The sequence below is a fragment of the Durio zibethinus genome, chromosome 2 (assembly GCF_047325235.1).
Source record: "Durio zibethinus cultivar Kanyao isolate XHJ-2024 chromosome 2, ASM4732523v1, whole genome shotgun sequence".
NCBI classification, from domain to species: domain Eukaryota; kingdom Viridiplantae; phylum Streptophyta; class Magnoliopsida; order Malvales; family Malvaceae; genus Durio; species Durio zibethinus.
In genome coordinates, this window is record NC_143163.1 from 4,149,872 (window position 1) to 4,163,825 (window position 13,954).

At 31.5% G+C, this 13,954-nt stretch overlaps 2 protein-coding genes across 5 annotated transcripts; one reads left to right on the top strand and one right to left on the bottom strand.

Moving 5' to 3' along the window:
- The first annotated feature begins 975 nt into the window (after positions 1-975).
- LOC111308281 (B3 domain-containing protein At3g19184-like) lies at positions 976-3,354 on the top strand. 3 transcript variants are annotated; one of them, XM_089742504.1, is made up of 8 exons: positions 976-995; positions 1,101-1,354; positions 1,582-1,677; positions 1,826-1,857; positions 1,928-2,090; positions 2,268-2,474; positions 2,670-2,799; positions 3,117-3,354. In XM_089742504.1, exons 2-8 carry the CDS (start codon positions 1,223-1,225, stop codon positions 3,119-3,121), a joined length of 765 nt encoding a protein of 254 aa, XP_089598630.1. In that variant the 5' UTR covers positions 976-995; positions 1,101-1,222; the 3' UTR covers positions 3,122-3,354. The 3 variants fall into 3 exon arrangements, with proteins under 3 accessions (XP_089598630.1, XP_089598634.1, XP_022762335.2); XM_022906600.2 differs by lacking the exon at positions 976-995 and having other exon boundaries at positions 1,021-1,354; positions 1,585-1,677; positions 3,117-3,352; XM_089742508.1 differs by lacking the exons at positions 976-995; positions 3,117-3,354 and having other exon boundaries at positions 1,009-1,354; positions 2,268-2,569; positions 2,670-2,794.
- A 326-nt stretch (positions 3,355-3,680) lies between these two features.
- Positions 3,681-11,886, bottom strand: LOC111308929 (uncharacterized). Of its 2 annotated transcripts, XM_022907623.2 has the most exons (18): positions 11,737-11,886; positions 11,363-11,536; positions 11,062-11,243; positions 10,865-10,970; positions 10,482-10,558; positions 10,180-10,267; positions 9,510-9,702; positions 8,295-8,421; positions 7,427-7,507; positions 7,191-7,292; positions 6,957-7,052; positions 6,644-6,718; positions 5,966-6,085; positions 5,352-5,480; positions 4,865-4,942; positions 4,427-4,513; positions 4,127-4,213; positions 3,681-4,008 (listed from the first exon to the last, which is right to left on the bottom strand). In XM_022907623.2, exons 1-18 carry the CDS (start codon positions 11,789-11,791, stop codon positions 3,958-3,960), a joined length of 1,908 nt encoding a protein of 635 aa, XP_022763358.2. In that variant the 5' UTR covers positions 11,792-11,886; the 3' UTR covers positions 3,681-3,957. The 2 variants fall into 2 exon arrangements, with proteins under 2 accessions (XP_022763358.2, XP_022763360.2); XM_022907625.2 differs by lacking the exon at positions 5,352-5,480.
- Between the last annotated feature and the right edge of the window lie 2,068 nt (positions 11,887-13,954).

Consider the following 13,954-nt stretch of genomic DNA (forward strand, 5'->3'; position numbering starts at 1 on the left):
AGTATAATTAGTTAATCATAATTTAAAATCATATAGAATTTATCAAAATTTTACGTAGAACTCACATTTATAAATGATTAATCTTATACAAAATTTTAATATAATTAGACAATTATAGTATTATAGTAAAAAAATTATTAATGACATATTTTCATGAAAATTACTTACGTACGAGTCTCTATTGTTTATAAATTATAGAACTGATAATCAGGAAGCAGTTCTTTAGTGTGTTGATGTAATCATTCTCGTTTGCTCTCCATTTCTTTACTTTAATGAACAACATTAACTCGTTTTGTCTTTTTTATTTGTGATAGTGGGACAAATGCCCCTATCATTATCAATAATCATGTAATATGTTGATCAAATATTTAAATTTTAATTTAAATAATCATGATTTAAATTTTAGTAGTCTGTATAAAAAAATGTTTGTATAAACCAAAAACAGAAATTAAAAAAAATAAAAATGTCGCTCAAACATTTGATTCAGTTTCTTGGTGCCTGATCCCTTAGTTCAGAGCATGTTCAAATTTTTTTCTCAAATCAAAAAATTAAAACCAAAAGCCGGGTCTATATACTTTGTATAATCCAGCAAAAATCTTAACTGTATTTGAATATTAAGGTTACTTTGTGATTAGCAAAAAATAATAAATAATAAATAAAAAAAAAATACAATCATACAATTTAAGATGAGCGATTTCATAAATTAAATTGTGATAAGGTAATTGATAGGACAAAGTTATTTGAAAATATTTTATTTATAATTTTTTATTTTATTTTAAATTTTGTAATATTTAATTAAATAAAAATTATGAAGGTTTAATTATTTATAAACGTATAATTGTAAGTAAAATATTTTAGGAAAACATTGCATAAAATTTCCCATTTTTCTTAAATTCCTAATTCCAAGTACTAATAAAATTGATAAATTTGAATTTCAAAACTCTGACCTAACGGCTAACATACGGAGTGCAGCCCTTTCCCCTTTCCTCTCTCTCGTATTGTCCAGCTCCTCTCTCCCACTTTTCTCTCTGTTTATTATTACATCCTTCTTACTTCCATTTCTCTCTGTTTTTATTCCCCAGTCTTCTCTTTTTGTGCAGCTGAATTTTCTCCTGTTTGTGTTGGCATTTGGTGTAGAGATCGAGGATTCCCTTTCTTTGGACCAAAAAAAGAATAATAATAAGGACCCTTTAGTCTCCATTCCTGTTTCGTTTACTGCAAAATGGCTGAATCAAAGTTAACCTATGAACAAATGCGTAAAAAGAGATTGGAGGAGAACAAGAAGAGGATGGAAGAACTCAATCTCAAAAACCTCTCTCAAGCATTGAAGAAAGATAGCCCCAAGTCGTCTCCGGTGAGTATATGCACAAATTTTTTATTTGATGGATATATATATATATATATGAGGCACTCCGTTCAGGCGAAACCAACCCTACCTGCCGGGAGATTCATTGTTTTGATGGCCGGAAGTACTGCTTTGATGTTCATAGTATAAAATTGGAACTCGATCTTCTTCTTGTTTTTGGATGTAGCGTAGTTTCTATCTCCAAGTATTTTAAATTTACATAAGCTCAAATGAAGCAGGCGAAGCCTCGAACACCTCGGCAACGGCTGGAGTTAACAGAAGTGAGAAGATCTAGTCGCGTTGCAGACAAGCCTAAACCAAACTACAAAGACGTAAGCTTTCTGTCTCTGTCCCGCAACTACAGGATTGAAAACTTTGAAAGGTTGAACTTGGAAGTGTTCACTTATTTAGTACTCTGTTAATTTATCAATGACAATGTAAAATATTGGATTGATGATCCAATTTCTTGGTGGTTGGCAGGTCCCTCTTGAACCTTTGGAGAGACCCAGAAGGTTAACTTGTTTTCAATATTCTTTTTTTTGTTTTGGGTTATCTCTGTCTTACACAATTTACTACTCGCAGGATTTACTCGCGGAGAAATCTGTTGAATCGAGTGTATGCTTCAGATGAAGAAAGAGCTTATGCAATTGAAAAAGCAGAACATCTTGTATCCACTTTAGAATCTGATTATCCAAGCTTTGTGAAGCCCATGCTCCAATCACATGTAACCGGAGGATTTTGGCTGGTAAGAAAATTACTACAACTCTCATTTTTATTCTTTTGACTTTTGTTCTCCTTCCTAGCTCTTGCCATAAAAAAAGAAAAATACATGTATTTATATTGTTTTGTTTCAACAAGAAAATGAAATGGTATGATTTGGCTTGCCTTGGTGATGGTATTTAGTTTTTGATATGTTCAATAGGGTCTTCCAGTCCAATTTTGCAAGAAACACCTGCCTGATCATGACGAAACAATTACTTTGGTGGATGAGGAAGGAGAGGAATTTGCAACCAAATACCTTGCAGATAAAACTGGTCTCAGCGGTGGATGGAGAGGGTTTTCAATTGATCATAATCTAGTTGACGGGGACGCTTTAGTATTCCAGTTAGTAACTCCCACAGAATTTAAGGTGACCAAAAATGCCAACTTTCAATTTTCATGCCGCAGCTCCTGTACCAGTAATTTCAATTTAAGGTCGCAAGGAAGCAGCTGTTAATTTACATGGTTGGATGAACATGTCGTGAAATATATGGTCTTGGTCTTTAAATTTATGGATGTCTACTCTTTATCTTCTGTAAATTATCTGAACCCCTTTTTTCCGTAGGTGTATATCATCAGGGCATACGAGTCAGAAGACAGTGGAGGTGGTGAAGATGGAGAAGAAGATGACAAGGAGCCAAATGTTGAGCCAGACGTGCAAGTTTTGAACAGAAGTGCAAAACGGTTCCGAGCAAGTAACTTTTTTTCCAGCCTTCTAAACATTTTGTTCAGCACCGAAAAGAAAATTTTGATTAATCTAATTCAATTAAAGAGGTTGATTGCAAAATATCTTTAGATTCCCAGATTTTTCTTTTTGTTTTTTGAACGACTTGGAGGTGTGACCTGAACTTGAATGAAACCTCTAAAGACAAGGAATACGTTTTGGGAAATTGTTAGAGAAAATGCTGGGAATATGTTTTGTTGGTACTCATGTTCAAAACGTTGGAAATATTGATAATGCATTTTGATATTTCTATGTTCGCAACCTGATTTTTTTAACTGGTTTTTGCAGGGTAGTAGATCTTCTCTAGCCAAGTGATGGGACAGAACTGATATTTTCTTTTTCCAGTTTAAAAGCTGATGACTTGTTGTATGATATTCGCTAGCTACTTGACTCCATTGGATCTTTTAAGTGATCAAATACTTGATAAGATTGTTAATCAAATACTTGACTCTTTTGGTTCTTTTAAGTGACTCTCATTCCATGCACCGGTATGCATTTGCATAAGTTGACTCACGTGATGAAACAATTTGCTCTTTCTTTTAGCTATCTCCAAACTGAATACGCCTACGAGCTCGAATTGGAATTGATTAAGAAATTATGAAAAAATAATTTTTATAAACTTATTAAATTTGACGTAAATAAACTTGTTTAAATTAACCCCCCCCCCCCAAAAAAAAAAATAATAATAAAGGGATCATACTGAATGAAACCCATAAATAACTTTTCTCTCAAAAAAATATTTAACTAAATATTGCAAAGAATGTGTATTGGTTAAATGATTGCTTATTGCAATTTCACAGATTTTTTTTAAATATCTGAGCTTTGACATATTTAACGGTGATATTAGATATGTTTTGAGAATATACGGCAAATAAAAGTATCATAGTTTCAAATGATACATACATGGCATCAGTAGATAAATTATCCGCAGAAGTTGTCAGATACAATAAAAAAAAAAAAAAAAAAAAAAAACAAAGGCGGTTGCCATTTTATTGGAACATAATTCTGCTTTCTCAGTAGAACTTGTATAATTTTGGTATGAGATGCAAAGTTTGTAGGACTGCTCAATTTGAGGATTGAGTGAAACTTATCTAGAAGGAATGAAGGATGATTTTTCATCGTCTTCAAATCATAACTTAGCCATTTGCTGTTCGAAGTTTGGATCGATGCAGACGACCACCTGTAGGATTTTATAGTAATATCAACGCATTAGGGGCATTGTTGGTGTGCTTGATGCCCATTTTAACGAGGATCAACTGAACAAATAAGCAAATACTTCATTGAAAATTTGTGCTCACCTTGCCAGTACTTTTACCCGAATGGAGATACTCAACAGCATCCGCAACAGAATGCAAGCCCAAAAATCTTTTTGGGTCTATTGCAACCTATTACAATTGAATTATAGCATGTTAGGAATTCAAACTACATCAGTAATGGATTCAAATATTATCAAAGAAAAAGAAATATGAGTAAATATTTGCACAAAAAGAACTAACGATTTAATTTAAAACATCTTATGCATCCTAAATAGATAGAAATTTGGACTAAATTCTATGTCAAAGTATATCAAACAAAAAACAGGGTAGAGTATGTATTACCTTAAGCTTTCCCGAAGAGTAAAGATGAAATAGATTATCCAGGTGTTCTTTCCACAAATGGGCATAATGTGAAAGGAAAAAGCCAGCCTGGAAACAAAAGTGTTTTCAAAACAATCAAGCCACAAGATTTCCAGTGCCGTTGCTTCTCCCCAGCCCACTTCGCCCCCAACCCCCCCCCCCCCCCCCCCCAAAGGGATAAGGTTCAAAGATGAAAGAAAACCATCTAATTAGCTGTTTCTATCACCAGAAAACTGCGAAAGGAATTCGTTCAACCAATTATAGTAAATCTGTTTGTATTTGGCAACCATGTTGGCTTTTCTACATTCTCAGAAGCTAGTCAGTAGTTAGTACAAGAACCGTTTTTCTTGGGTACTTAAAGAAATCATAATCAAAGGACAGCTTCTAAAGCTTAAATTTCGTAATTTACCAACTACATACCACAGTTTGGCTTTTGGACAAAAGCTTCTCAACAAGTCCAGGGTAATTTGATGGCTTCCATCCATGCTTCCCTTGATACTATATATATAAAAAAGAAGTAGAATATAAGGCCCCAAATAAAACATCAGAAGCTATAAAAGTTGCAAATATGAAGATTGAATAGATTGAATTGAGGTAAATTAACAATTCATTAGTACAATATTATGTAAGATGGAGAAGGTATAGTTTGATCAATTCTCTGACAACCTAAAACTACTATATCCATAGCATGGAGAGCATAGCAAATAAATCAATGCTCCAAATTCATACAAACTTTTTTTAACAAATATATCTATCTTAAAAATTACCCAAAAAAATCAAATTTGAGCTAAAAACATGAAAACATGAAAACTCAATATAAAAGATGTTAGTTATGTGTCAAAATCAATAAAGCAAGAGTGATAGTAAGTTCATTTAAAAAATTTTAAGCTCATTCAAACAAAACAACCTGAGAGATCATTCCTATCACAATGAGTCGTCCTTGGATAGCCAAAGCATTCAAGCACAAATCAAACATGTTCCCACCAACGGATTCGTAGATGATGTCGACTCCTTTAGGAAACTCCTTTTTGAGAACCTAGCAAACTAAAAAGTCATAGATGTTCCTTCTGTGAAACCAACCAATTATAGAAATTATCATGTGGTAGCATGACAAGGCCTTTATTACAATGACAATCAAGATTTTAGTCATGCAAACTGTGTTGAGATCAATCTCAGAAGTTAAAGCATGGATGATCATTAGAGGATGCAACAGTTGGAAAACCAGCCATGTAGACTACAATCCCTCTTAATTAAGAGTCCAAATCACTTCAGGATATGATATAGAGAAATGAGACACAGCAGTATTTATTGTTAAAGAATCATATAATCGAAAGTGATTGAGTTAAAAGAGCTGCAACTCATTCAATCAAATTTAATTCACTAAAAATTCTTTGCATCAAACCAAAGAAATTAAGGATTCAATTTCATCTTCCTAACCCAAACACCCCGCCCCAAAAAAGAAAAAAAAAAAGTAGAATGGTGGAAAAGAGAATTTTTAAAATAAGAATTTCAGATACATACAGTTTTGATATCTTCAGTTTTATAGTCTATGACTCGATCAACCCCCAATTCTTTCAAGAGCCTTGCCTTTTCTTTTCCTCCGCAAGTGGCAACAACTTTATTTCCTGCCACTTTTGCAAGCTGCACAAGTCTTTATGATTAAATTTTTTGTTTACTGCTCAAAAAAGGTGCAGATAGGAGTACACAAATATGATATATCAAGAAGCAATATTATGTTCAAGCCATGAAACAAAAACAATCATAAATAACACTAAACTGAAAAGGTATAGAACTACTTGCCTAGAGGATGGAATTATGATGATCATATAAAATATATCTTTGAAGATGCTATGGTAAAAAAATTAAATACAATATTTCAATACATTTAAAACTAAGATAAGCATGGAATAGAAGTACATTTAGATAATAATAAAACTCAAAAAAATAGACTTTATTAAGCAAACGATAGGGAAAAACATAATGAAATACCATATTTCAATACATTTAAAACTATGATAAGCATGGAATAGAAGTACACTTAAAAAATAATAAAACTAAAAAAAAATAGACTTTATTAAACAAATGATAGGTGAAAACATGTATTCACAATGTTTACTCAAAGATTAAAGTTGGCCACTATGCAATATATCTTGTACAAATTCAAGTAATGGAGAAAAATCATCTCATTTTAACACAAACCTGGACTGCAAATTGTCCAGTCCCTCCGGCAGCAGCAGTTACGAGGACAACTTTTCCAGATTCCATCTGACCAGCCTATGAGGTCAAAAGGGGAGATGGAAAATGTTTCAGAGAAAACAAAAAACAATCTGAATGAAGGGCTACAACTTAGAAAAACATGAACAACGAGGAGAATATGGCAATAAAAGTTACAGGGAGAAGAACTTAGACAAAAACAACATATGATGGGGGAAAAAATTTTGTGAGTGACAAGGGGGTTGTGTAGAATGGAAAAGTTGATGTCTAAATAAGAAAATCTGAAATAATGAGGTACCTTTTCCAAAGCGATTGATGCTGTCAATCCTGAAGTAAGCATAGCAACTACTTGTGGATCAGGTTTTCCAATGGGAAGTATATGCTTTGAAGGGACCTATATTTTGTACAATATTCACTATTTATTCACTTAACAATAAATGTGACTAAGTAGGAAAAGGCATGCAAAAAAATATTGAAATAGATGATGAAACAACATCTTTATAAACATAATAAATAATTATGGATATTATACCATTATGAATTCAGCATAACCTCCAAAAGTCATGACTGCAGCAGGAGTTCCAACTTTCAAATTACTTACAGAATCTCCCACGGCGGCAATTATTCCCACTGCCTGTAACAGCAAAATACATTAAGTTAACTAGATACCACATGCAGTGAGAATTTTACAACAAATAAACCATAGGATATTAGCATAATTGAACTATATTACCACATGTTGGCATTTAATTAATATTTTTCCCGCACCTCAAATCCAGCATCAAACGGAAGAATGGAACTAAGGTCTTTCTTGTTTCCTTGGAAATAACGACCTGCGCTAAAGTTCACCTGCGTGTAACATCTCATTGGAGAATATACACATAAGAACATGGTATATAATTATACATTAAAAAGCAGTTACTGACATAAAACTCATTGAAAAAAGGCAGAAAATTACGCAAAGTAATAGTAACTAACAAATGGACGGTAAGATTAACCAAAAAAAAAAAAAGAAATCTTTCCAACCTCCTCCGCACACTTACTATCTGTTTAGGGAAAAGAAAGATAAACTCATAGTAATAACGAGGATAAATAGGCAGTTTGCAAAACCATTTCTCTTCTTACTTCCCAAGCTTTGCCATCCTCCAAATGCAAAGAACCCAGCGCCACAAGTTCCAAGTGATCTCTTTTTCTGCCCTTGACTTGAAATTCCTAAAATTAAAACTTAAAGAAGGATTTCCTTTCTTTCATCCATCTATTCTCTTTCATTTTCTTTCCAAATATCTACAGCCCATCGTTCTCTCTTTCAAGATATATCCTCCATTCTTAAACTCAATTAACCCTTTTCTTTATTCCACACAATTCAATGCTATACTCTCAAGAACATGTTAAGATGCCTCCTCAATCATTCTACATCTCTTGAATCACTCACTTAAAGGCGACTCCCCAGTCCCCGTCTTTTGTTGTGCATGTCATCTCTACCTTCTTATATATAGCTTCATTTATTATATAAGAGTCTTACACATCTTCACATAAAAGTGAAAAAGTTGAGTGCACACAAATATTTAATTAAAAAAGGGAAAAAAAAGGAAGGCAAAATCAAATTAATCATTTAAAAGGATAGTAAAAAACTTACATCACTTGCATTTACACCAGCATAAATGATTTTCATAAGAACGTGGTTTGATTGAATAGGTAGTTTCAATGGTATGCGTACAATATGGGTAGCTTCACGAAAATGGTGACTCAAGGTATGCACAACTCTGAAGAGGAAGAGCAAAAAGGCATTGGTCAGTAACCATAAAAAACCAATTAAACATACAAAAGAAAGTGGACAGGAAAACTTTTATGTATGCTAGCTTCTATGAGTTGAGAGTTTGAGATTAATGAGCAGATGTGGAAATTTTAAACAAATAAGAAAAAGGAAGCTAAAAAAGTATTGTATTAGTTAATTAGGTCAAGGCCATAAATGCTGCAAAAGCAATTTAAAGTACATAGCCTAAGTCATAGGTGCCCCTCAATATTCAGCCTGCCAAGCAAAGGCGAAGGCAGGAAATTAATAAACTAGGGGCAAACAATAATTTTAAAGGGAACGAAGGGACCAAAATAGTAATTATGTCGGACTGATCATTGTATAACAAGAGAAGTAAAACATTTTGGGGGAGGGGCTGTGGCCTTTGTGCCACCCCTGCTGCCAAGGCAAATTTAGCAGTTCACCCTATCTACATTTTCTGAATTACGCAGACCTATCTTTCAAGATTTATTACATTTCACCTACCCATCAATTTTTATTCAAGATTTATTACACTTCACCCATCCAACTATCCTTTTCTTCCTGAATCTGATTTTGATCCTTTTTTTTTTCTTTTTCTAGACCTTGCTATTAGATTAGTGTATACTTCAGGAATGAGGGCGTATGAGATATAAGGATGCGCAGGAGGCAGTTCTTCCTCCCGTTGACATTTGAGGGCTACAGAAGGAAAAGTAACTTTATAGGAAAGTTTCAGAATAAACATCCTATTCATTAATGACCATGAGGAGTTTACAAGTTTTGAAAACAACAGGGTTACTTAAAAATGAAAGGTGTTGGTAGCTGTATTGATTGAAGCAGATCTAGATATTCAACCCATGCCAACAAAATAGTCAAGTTTAAAAAATGTCTACCGAATAAAAACTTCTAGATTCTTATAAGTTATCCCAAAATTGTAGCTTTCTGCAACCATTCAAGAACCTGGTCTAGAGGTTAATGCTTGCTGGCCAACCCAAGAATTGTACCCTCCCCCCCCCCCCCCCCCAATCGTTGTACTTAAAATTTCTAAAAACTGAAGCAATATTTTGACATTTTACTTACACTTTCTCAAATCTCTGAGGAAGTTGGGAGCTTAAAGAAGCTTGGAATGAGATTTTTTTCCTGGAGCTTGAGGAAGAACGCAACAAGTATTTTTCTTCTTCTATTGGACTGGGCCAGTACTCCATGCCTCTGCGGTTAGTAATCCATAGGCAAGAACCAGCTCTGCTCTCATCCATGATAAGCTCAAAAACACCTAAGAATGCACAAAGGCATTGAAAGTTTTTCAAAAGATGAAGAAGAAGAAAAAAAAAAACTTGAGGCTGAACAAGAAGTAATCTGACACGCAAAAACTTAAATTTTAATTTCATTGTTTATCTAACTGAAAGTTTGTCAATGACAAAATTGACAAACCTCTGAAAAAGAAAATGACAAGCTAGTGGAGACCTAACCGATAGTCTTTCTTTCCATCAGATAGAGCTCATCTTTAATTGGGTCTCAAATAAATGTACTGATAAACCCAACAGGGAATGCATTATGAAGTTTCTCTTGTTCAATTAATTAAAGCATTGTGCTTTTATACTTATCATGGCACGACAGTAAGGAAGTAGAAAGGACTTAGGACAATTGTCAAGCATAGGAATTCTCAATCTGGATGACAATATAAGAATTGCCTTACCCTCATTGCTCTAAGATTTCACTGCAAAGAGACTATTCCATAAAAGATATATACCTTTCACCACCATTTCCATTGGCACAAAGCCTCCCATCAGAGAAATAAATCTGGAGCCCACTTTTTCTCCCATCTCTGTTTGAACAAACTACATTCAAATTTAAAGGCAAGTTATATAAAAGAAATAGTTTGTAGACAGAATAAACAGCCTCCAATTCCAAAGAAACCACCCCATCTCCCACCCCCCAACCAAAAAAGCACAGTAAATACTAAATATTACTACCAAAACAAATCAGAGATGACATTTCAAGGAGGCTATGCTGATTTCAGAACATCCAAAATTCTTCAAACCAGAGATTTACCTCAGGGCAAAGAACATTGACACGTATTCCTTGCCGTTTGTAGGGGACTAGTGATCTAGTAAACATGACAACACCACCTGGAAAACAAATATTTTAAGCAAATGGTCAAATTACATATTTGTGTTACATGAAAGAATTATATAGATAGATCCCTTCTTAGATCTTTATTCAGACCTATGCATTCTTAATTTATCCATTTGCCCTTTTCTGGCACTAATCTTAATAAATAATCTGAGAAAATATGAATTGGTGAAAATCCATAACCAGTTATCTATTCTTTAAAAGATATGATTGATGTGAGTATATTCACCCAAAAGAACGATTATAAGCAAACTTAAAAGATCATTAAAGCAGTCATACTGAGCCAAAATAAACCTGCAAACCTTTTGTGCCAGAGTAGATAGGGTCCATGTACATTGGGTAAAGACCTGCAGAGGATCCAATATTAATTATCACCCCTGGCTTTTGCAGAGCTTGCATAGTTTTAATCTGTTCAAAAACTCAAGACAATTATTCATTGCTGCACCTAGGGACTGTCATTAAGCAAAATTGCAGAAACTAGTCCAAGTTGAAGCATTACAGCAAGGCGACTACAATCAATAACTGCAACGAGATTGACATTAACAGTATGTCTCCATGTCTTAGTGCCATCAGTTTGATCCCTCTGGAATGGTACTGGACTACCAATTCCGGCGCTGTTAATACAGATATCCAATCCTCCATACGTTGCCACATGCTTCTCAAATGCTAAAGTTATATCTCCTATATTCAAATAAGAAGGAAAGAGTCTTTCATTTAAAAAAAAAAAAAAAACGTATTGTAATTATCTAAAACAACCACATCTCTGAAGAGTTCACAAACAGAGATCAAATGGAACTTACTTGAATTAGTAACGTCGCATTTCACAAAAATAGCAGATGGAAACCCTAAATTTTCATGGAATTTGGAATTCTCTTTCTCAACCAGAGATGCAACTTCCTTCCCTTTCTCTTCAGAGAAATCCACAATTGTCACAAATATACCTTTCCCTGCCAGTGCTAAGCTCAAAGCTTTACCTGCACATAATTCAACAACAATTCGAATTAATTACATCATCCGCTTCACATTCTTAATTTTATGCAACTCACAAAATTAATACAATAAATCACATCGGTCGGTTTAAGGATTCTTGGAATTTTATTTCCATTGAAGATGCGAAATCAAAACTCCAAATAAATTGAATAGTAAAGGAAAGAAAAGCTTTGGAAAGTTTTACCAATCCCGGAAGCACCGCCAGTGATCAGAGCTGATAAGCCAGGTTTGAGCTCCATTTTTCTTTTTCTTTTTTTTTTTCTTTTTCTCTGTTTTTCTAAATAAATAGAAAACAAATTCCCAAAGTTTATGACTATACTTTGGGAATAGTGCTATTTATTTTACCTGGTCTCACTGTTGTCGTTTATAACAAAGATCATATTGTCCCACGTGTTTGTCGTTTTCTTAATTGGGCAATTCTCAAGCCGGCTTAATTGATCGACACTTTGTCCCAATTTTTTTGGTGAAATTTTACATTTCCTTTTTTTTAATCTTATAATAATGATGCTAAATAAAGTATTAGATTTTGGTCATGTTTAATGTATAAAATTATTGATAAGATTAAATAATAATTATATTATATTATATTTATTTGTATTTAAAGAAAAAATAAAAATTATAAAAATAATTAATATCTTTTTAACATAAAATTATTTAATCCTTTTCAAGAAAAGATCATAATTTTTAATCAATAAGATTAAATTTATATATCTAATTATATTTTTAAAAATTACATTAATAATTTAAATTATATAAATTTTAAAAAAATATAATTTGGACAAATAAATAAATTAACACATCATAATCCTTATATATATTAAACATAAAATATGATAACATTATTAATTTAATCTTATTTATAATATTTTTTATCTTATCTTATTATATCTTATATACCAAACATTACGAGTTTTTAAATAATGAAAACAAAATTACGTATTTTGGATTAGCTACTTAACCCTTGAAAACCTTCTAAAAACAATCATGGTTTTAAATGATTTTAAAATTACTAAATAAATCCATCAAAAACAAAAAAAATTACAAAATCCTAAATGCCATTATCAATGCTAATATGAAAATTCAAAATCATGCCAATGAAGCGTTACATTAGTAGGAAGGAGGGCATTGAAATTTGAATAAATTCAAGTTTTATCATACTTGAATTTGATCAAATTTTATATTTAAGGGTTGATCTTTGCAAGTAATTTTGTTTTTAATAATTTTTTAAAACTTTTTGAAAAGGGAAGAAAATTTTTTAAAAAATTGTTTTTGTTGATCAATTAAATTGTTATCAAAGAAACACAGAAAATATATTATTATTTATTTTAAAATATTTTTTATGAAACAAATAGAGCTTAACTTTGAAGTTCGAATAATCTTCCCAAATTTTGAGAAAAGAAAAACTAATAAAAAAATTTTTAACATGAAAAAGCCAATAAAATTTTATGCTAGAATATGTGTTTGAATATCAAAATTTTAAAGAGTACTCTAATGACATTAGTTAATGAAACTCATACTTAAATATCAACACCCTTTGCATCCGAACTGAATTTGAGTACATGGTTTTACTTTTTATTTTTGACATAAATTTTCGAATTCAACTCATTAAACAAGGTAAATAATTAATTATTGAGTCAAATCATATATATATATATATTTATTACAATATACATAATTACTAGTAACTCCTGATGCGATGTGGACAATTTTTTTTCAATAAGTAAAATAATTCTTAGAATTTTTTATTATGATGACACATAAGATATTTATTAATTTAAGATTATTTATAAAAAATATATATTTTAAAAATTATTAAATTATCTAAAATTTTAAAATTTAATAAACAATTATTTTAAATTTTAATAAAATACCAAAACAACTTCAAGAAAGTTTCTTTTATACATCACCTTATATTAATTTAAAACTAAATTTAAAGTAATTTATCTTTTTCAATTTATCTGCAATTAACATAAATACTTAAATTTATCACAACTTTTAAAAGTATTATTTAATATCTTTAATATTTTTATAAATAATCATTATATTATCTTTAGCTTTTAAATGTTATTCACAAAGGAAATGTGAAAAAATATATATAAATACCAAATCAACTTCAGAAAAGTTTCTCTTCTATATCAAGTTTCTCTTGTATATCACTCTATCTCAATTTAAAATCAATTTTAAATTAATTTATTTTTTTTAATTTATCTGTAATTAACATAAATATTTAAATTTATCACAACTTTTAAAAAGATTATTTAATATCTTTAATTTTTTATAAAATAATCATTATATTATCTTCAAATTTTAAATATATTTCACACAGAAAATGTGAAATATATATATATATAAAAATACCAGAACAACTTCAATAAAGCCCTCATTGTTGGTAGTTCTTAGTT

What these genes read in the sequence shown, in the direction of transcription:
- LOC111308281 (XM_089742504.1), top strand. Translation starts at nt 1,223, where the DNA reads ATGGCTGAATCAAAGTTAACCTATGAACAAATGCGTAAAAAGAGATTG. An exon ending in ATAGCCCCAAGTCGTCTCCG is followed by an intron (nt 1,355 to 1,581) that starts GTGAGTATATGC and finishes GCTCAAATGAAG; the next exon opens with CAGGCGAAGCCTCGAACACC. An exon ending in TAACTCCCACAGAATTTAAG is followed by an intron (nt 2,475 to 2,669) that starts GTGACCAAAAAT and finishes TTTTTTCCGTAG; the next exon opens with GTGTATATCATCAGGGCATA.
- LOC111308929 (XM_022907623.2), bottom strand. Translation starts at nt 11,791, where the DNA reads ATGGAGCTCAAACCTGGCTTATCAGCTCTGATCACTGGCGGTGCTTCC. An exon ending in TGATAGGAATGATCTCTCAG is followed by an intron (nt 4,943 to 5,351) that starts GTTGTTTTGTTT and finishes TTATATATATAG; the next exon opens with TATCAAGGGAAGCATGGATG. An exon ending in ACTCTTCGGGAAAGCTTAAG is followed by an intron (nt 4,214 to 4,426) that starts GTAATACATACT and finishes CAATTGTAATAG; the next exon opens with GTTGCAATAGACCCAAAAAG.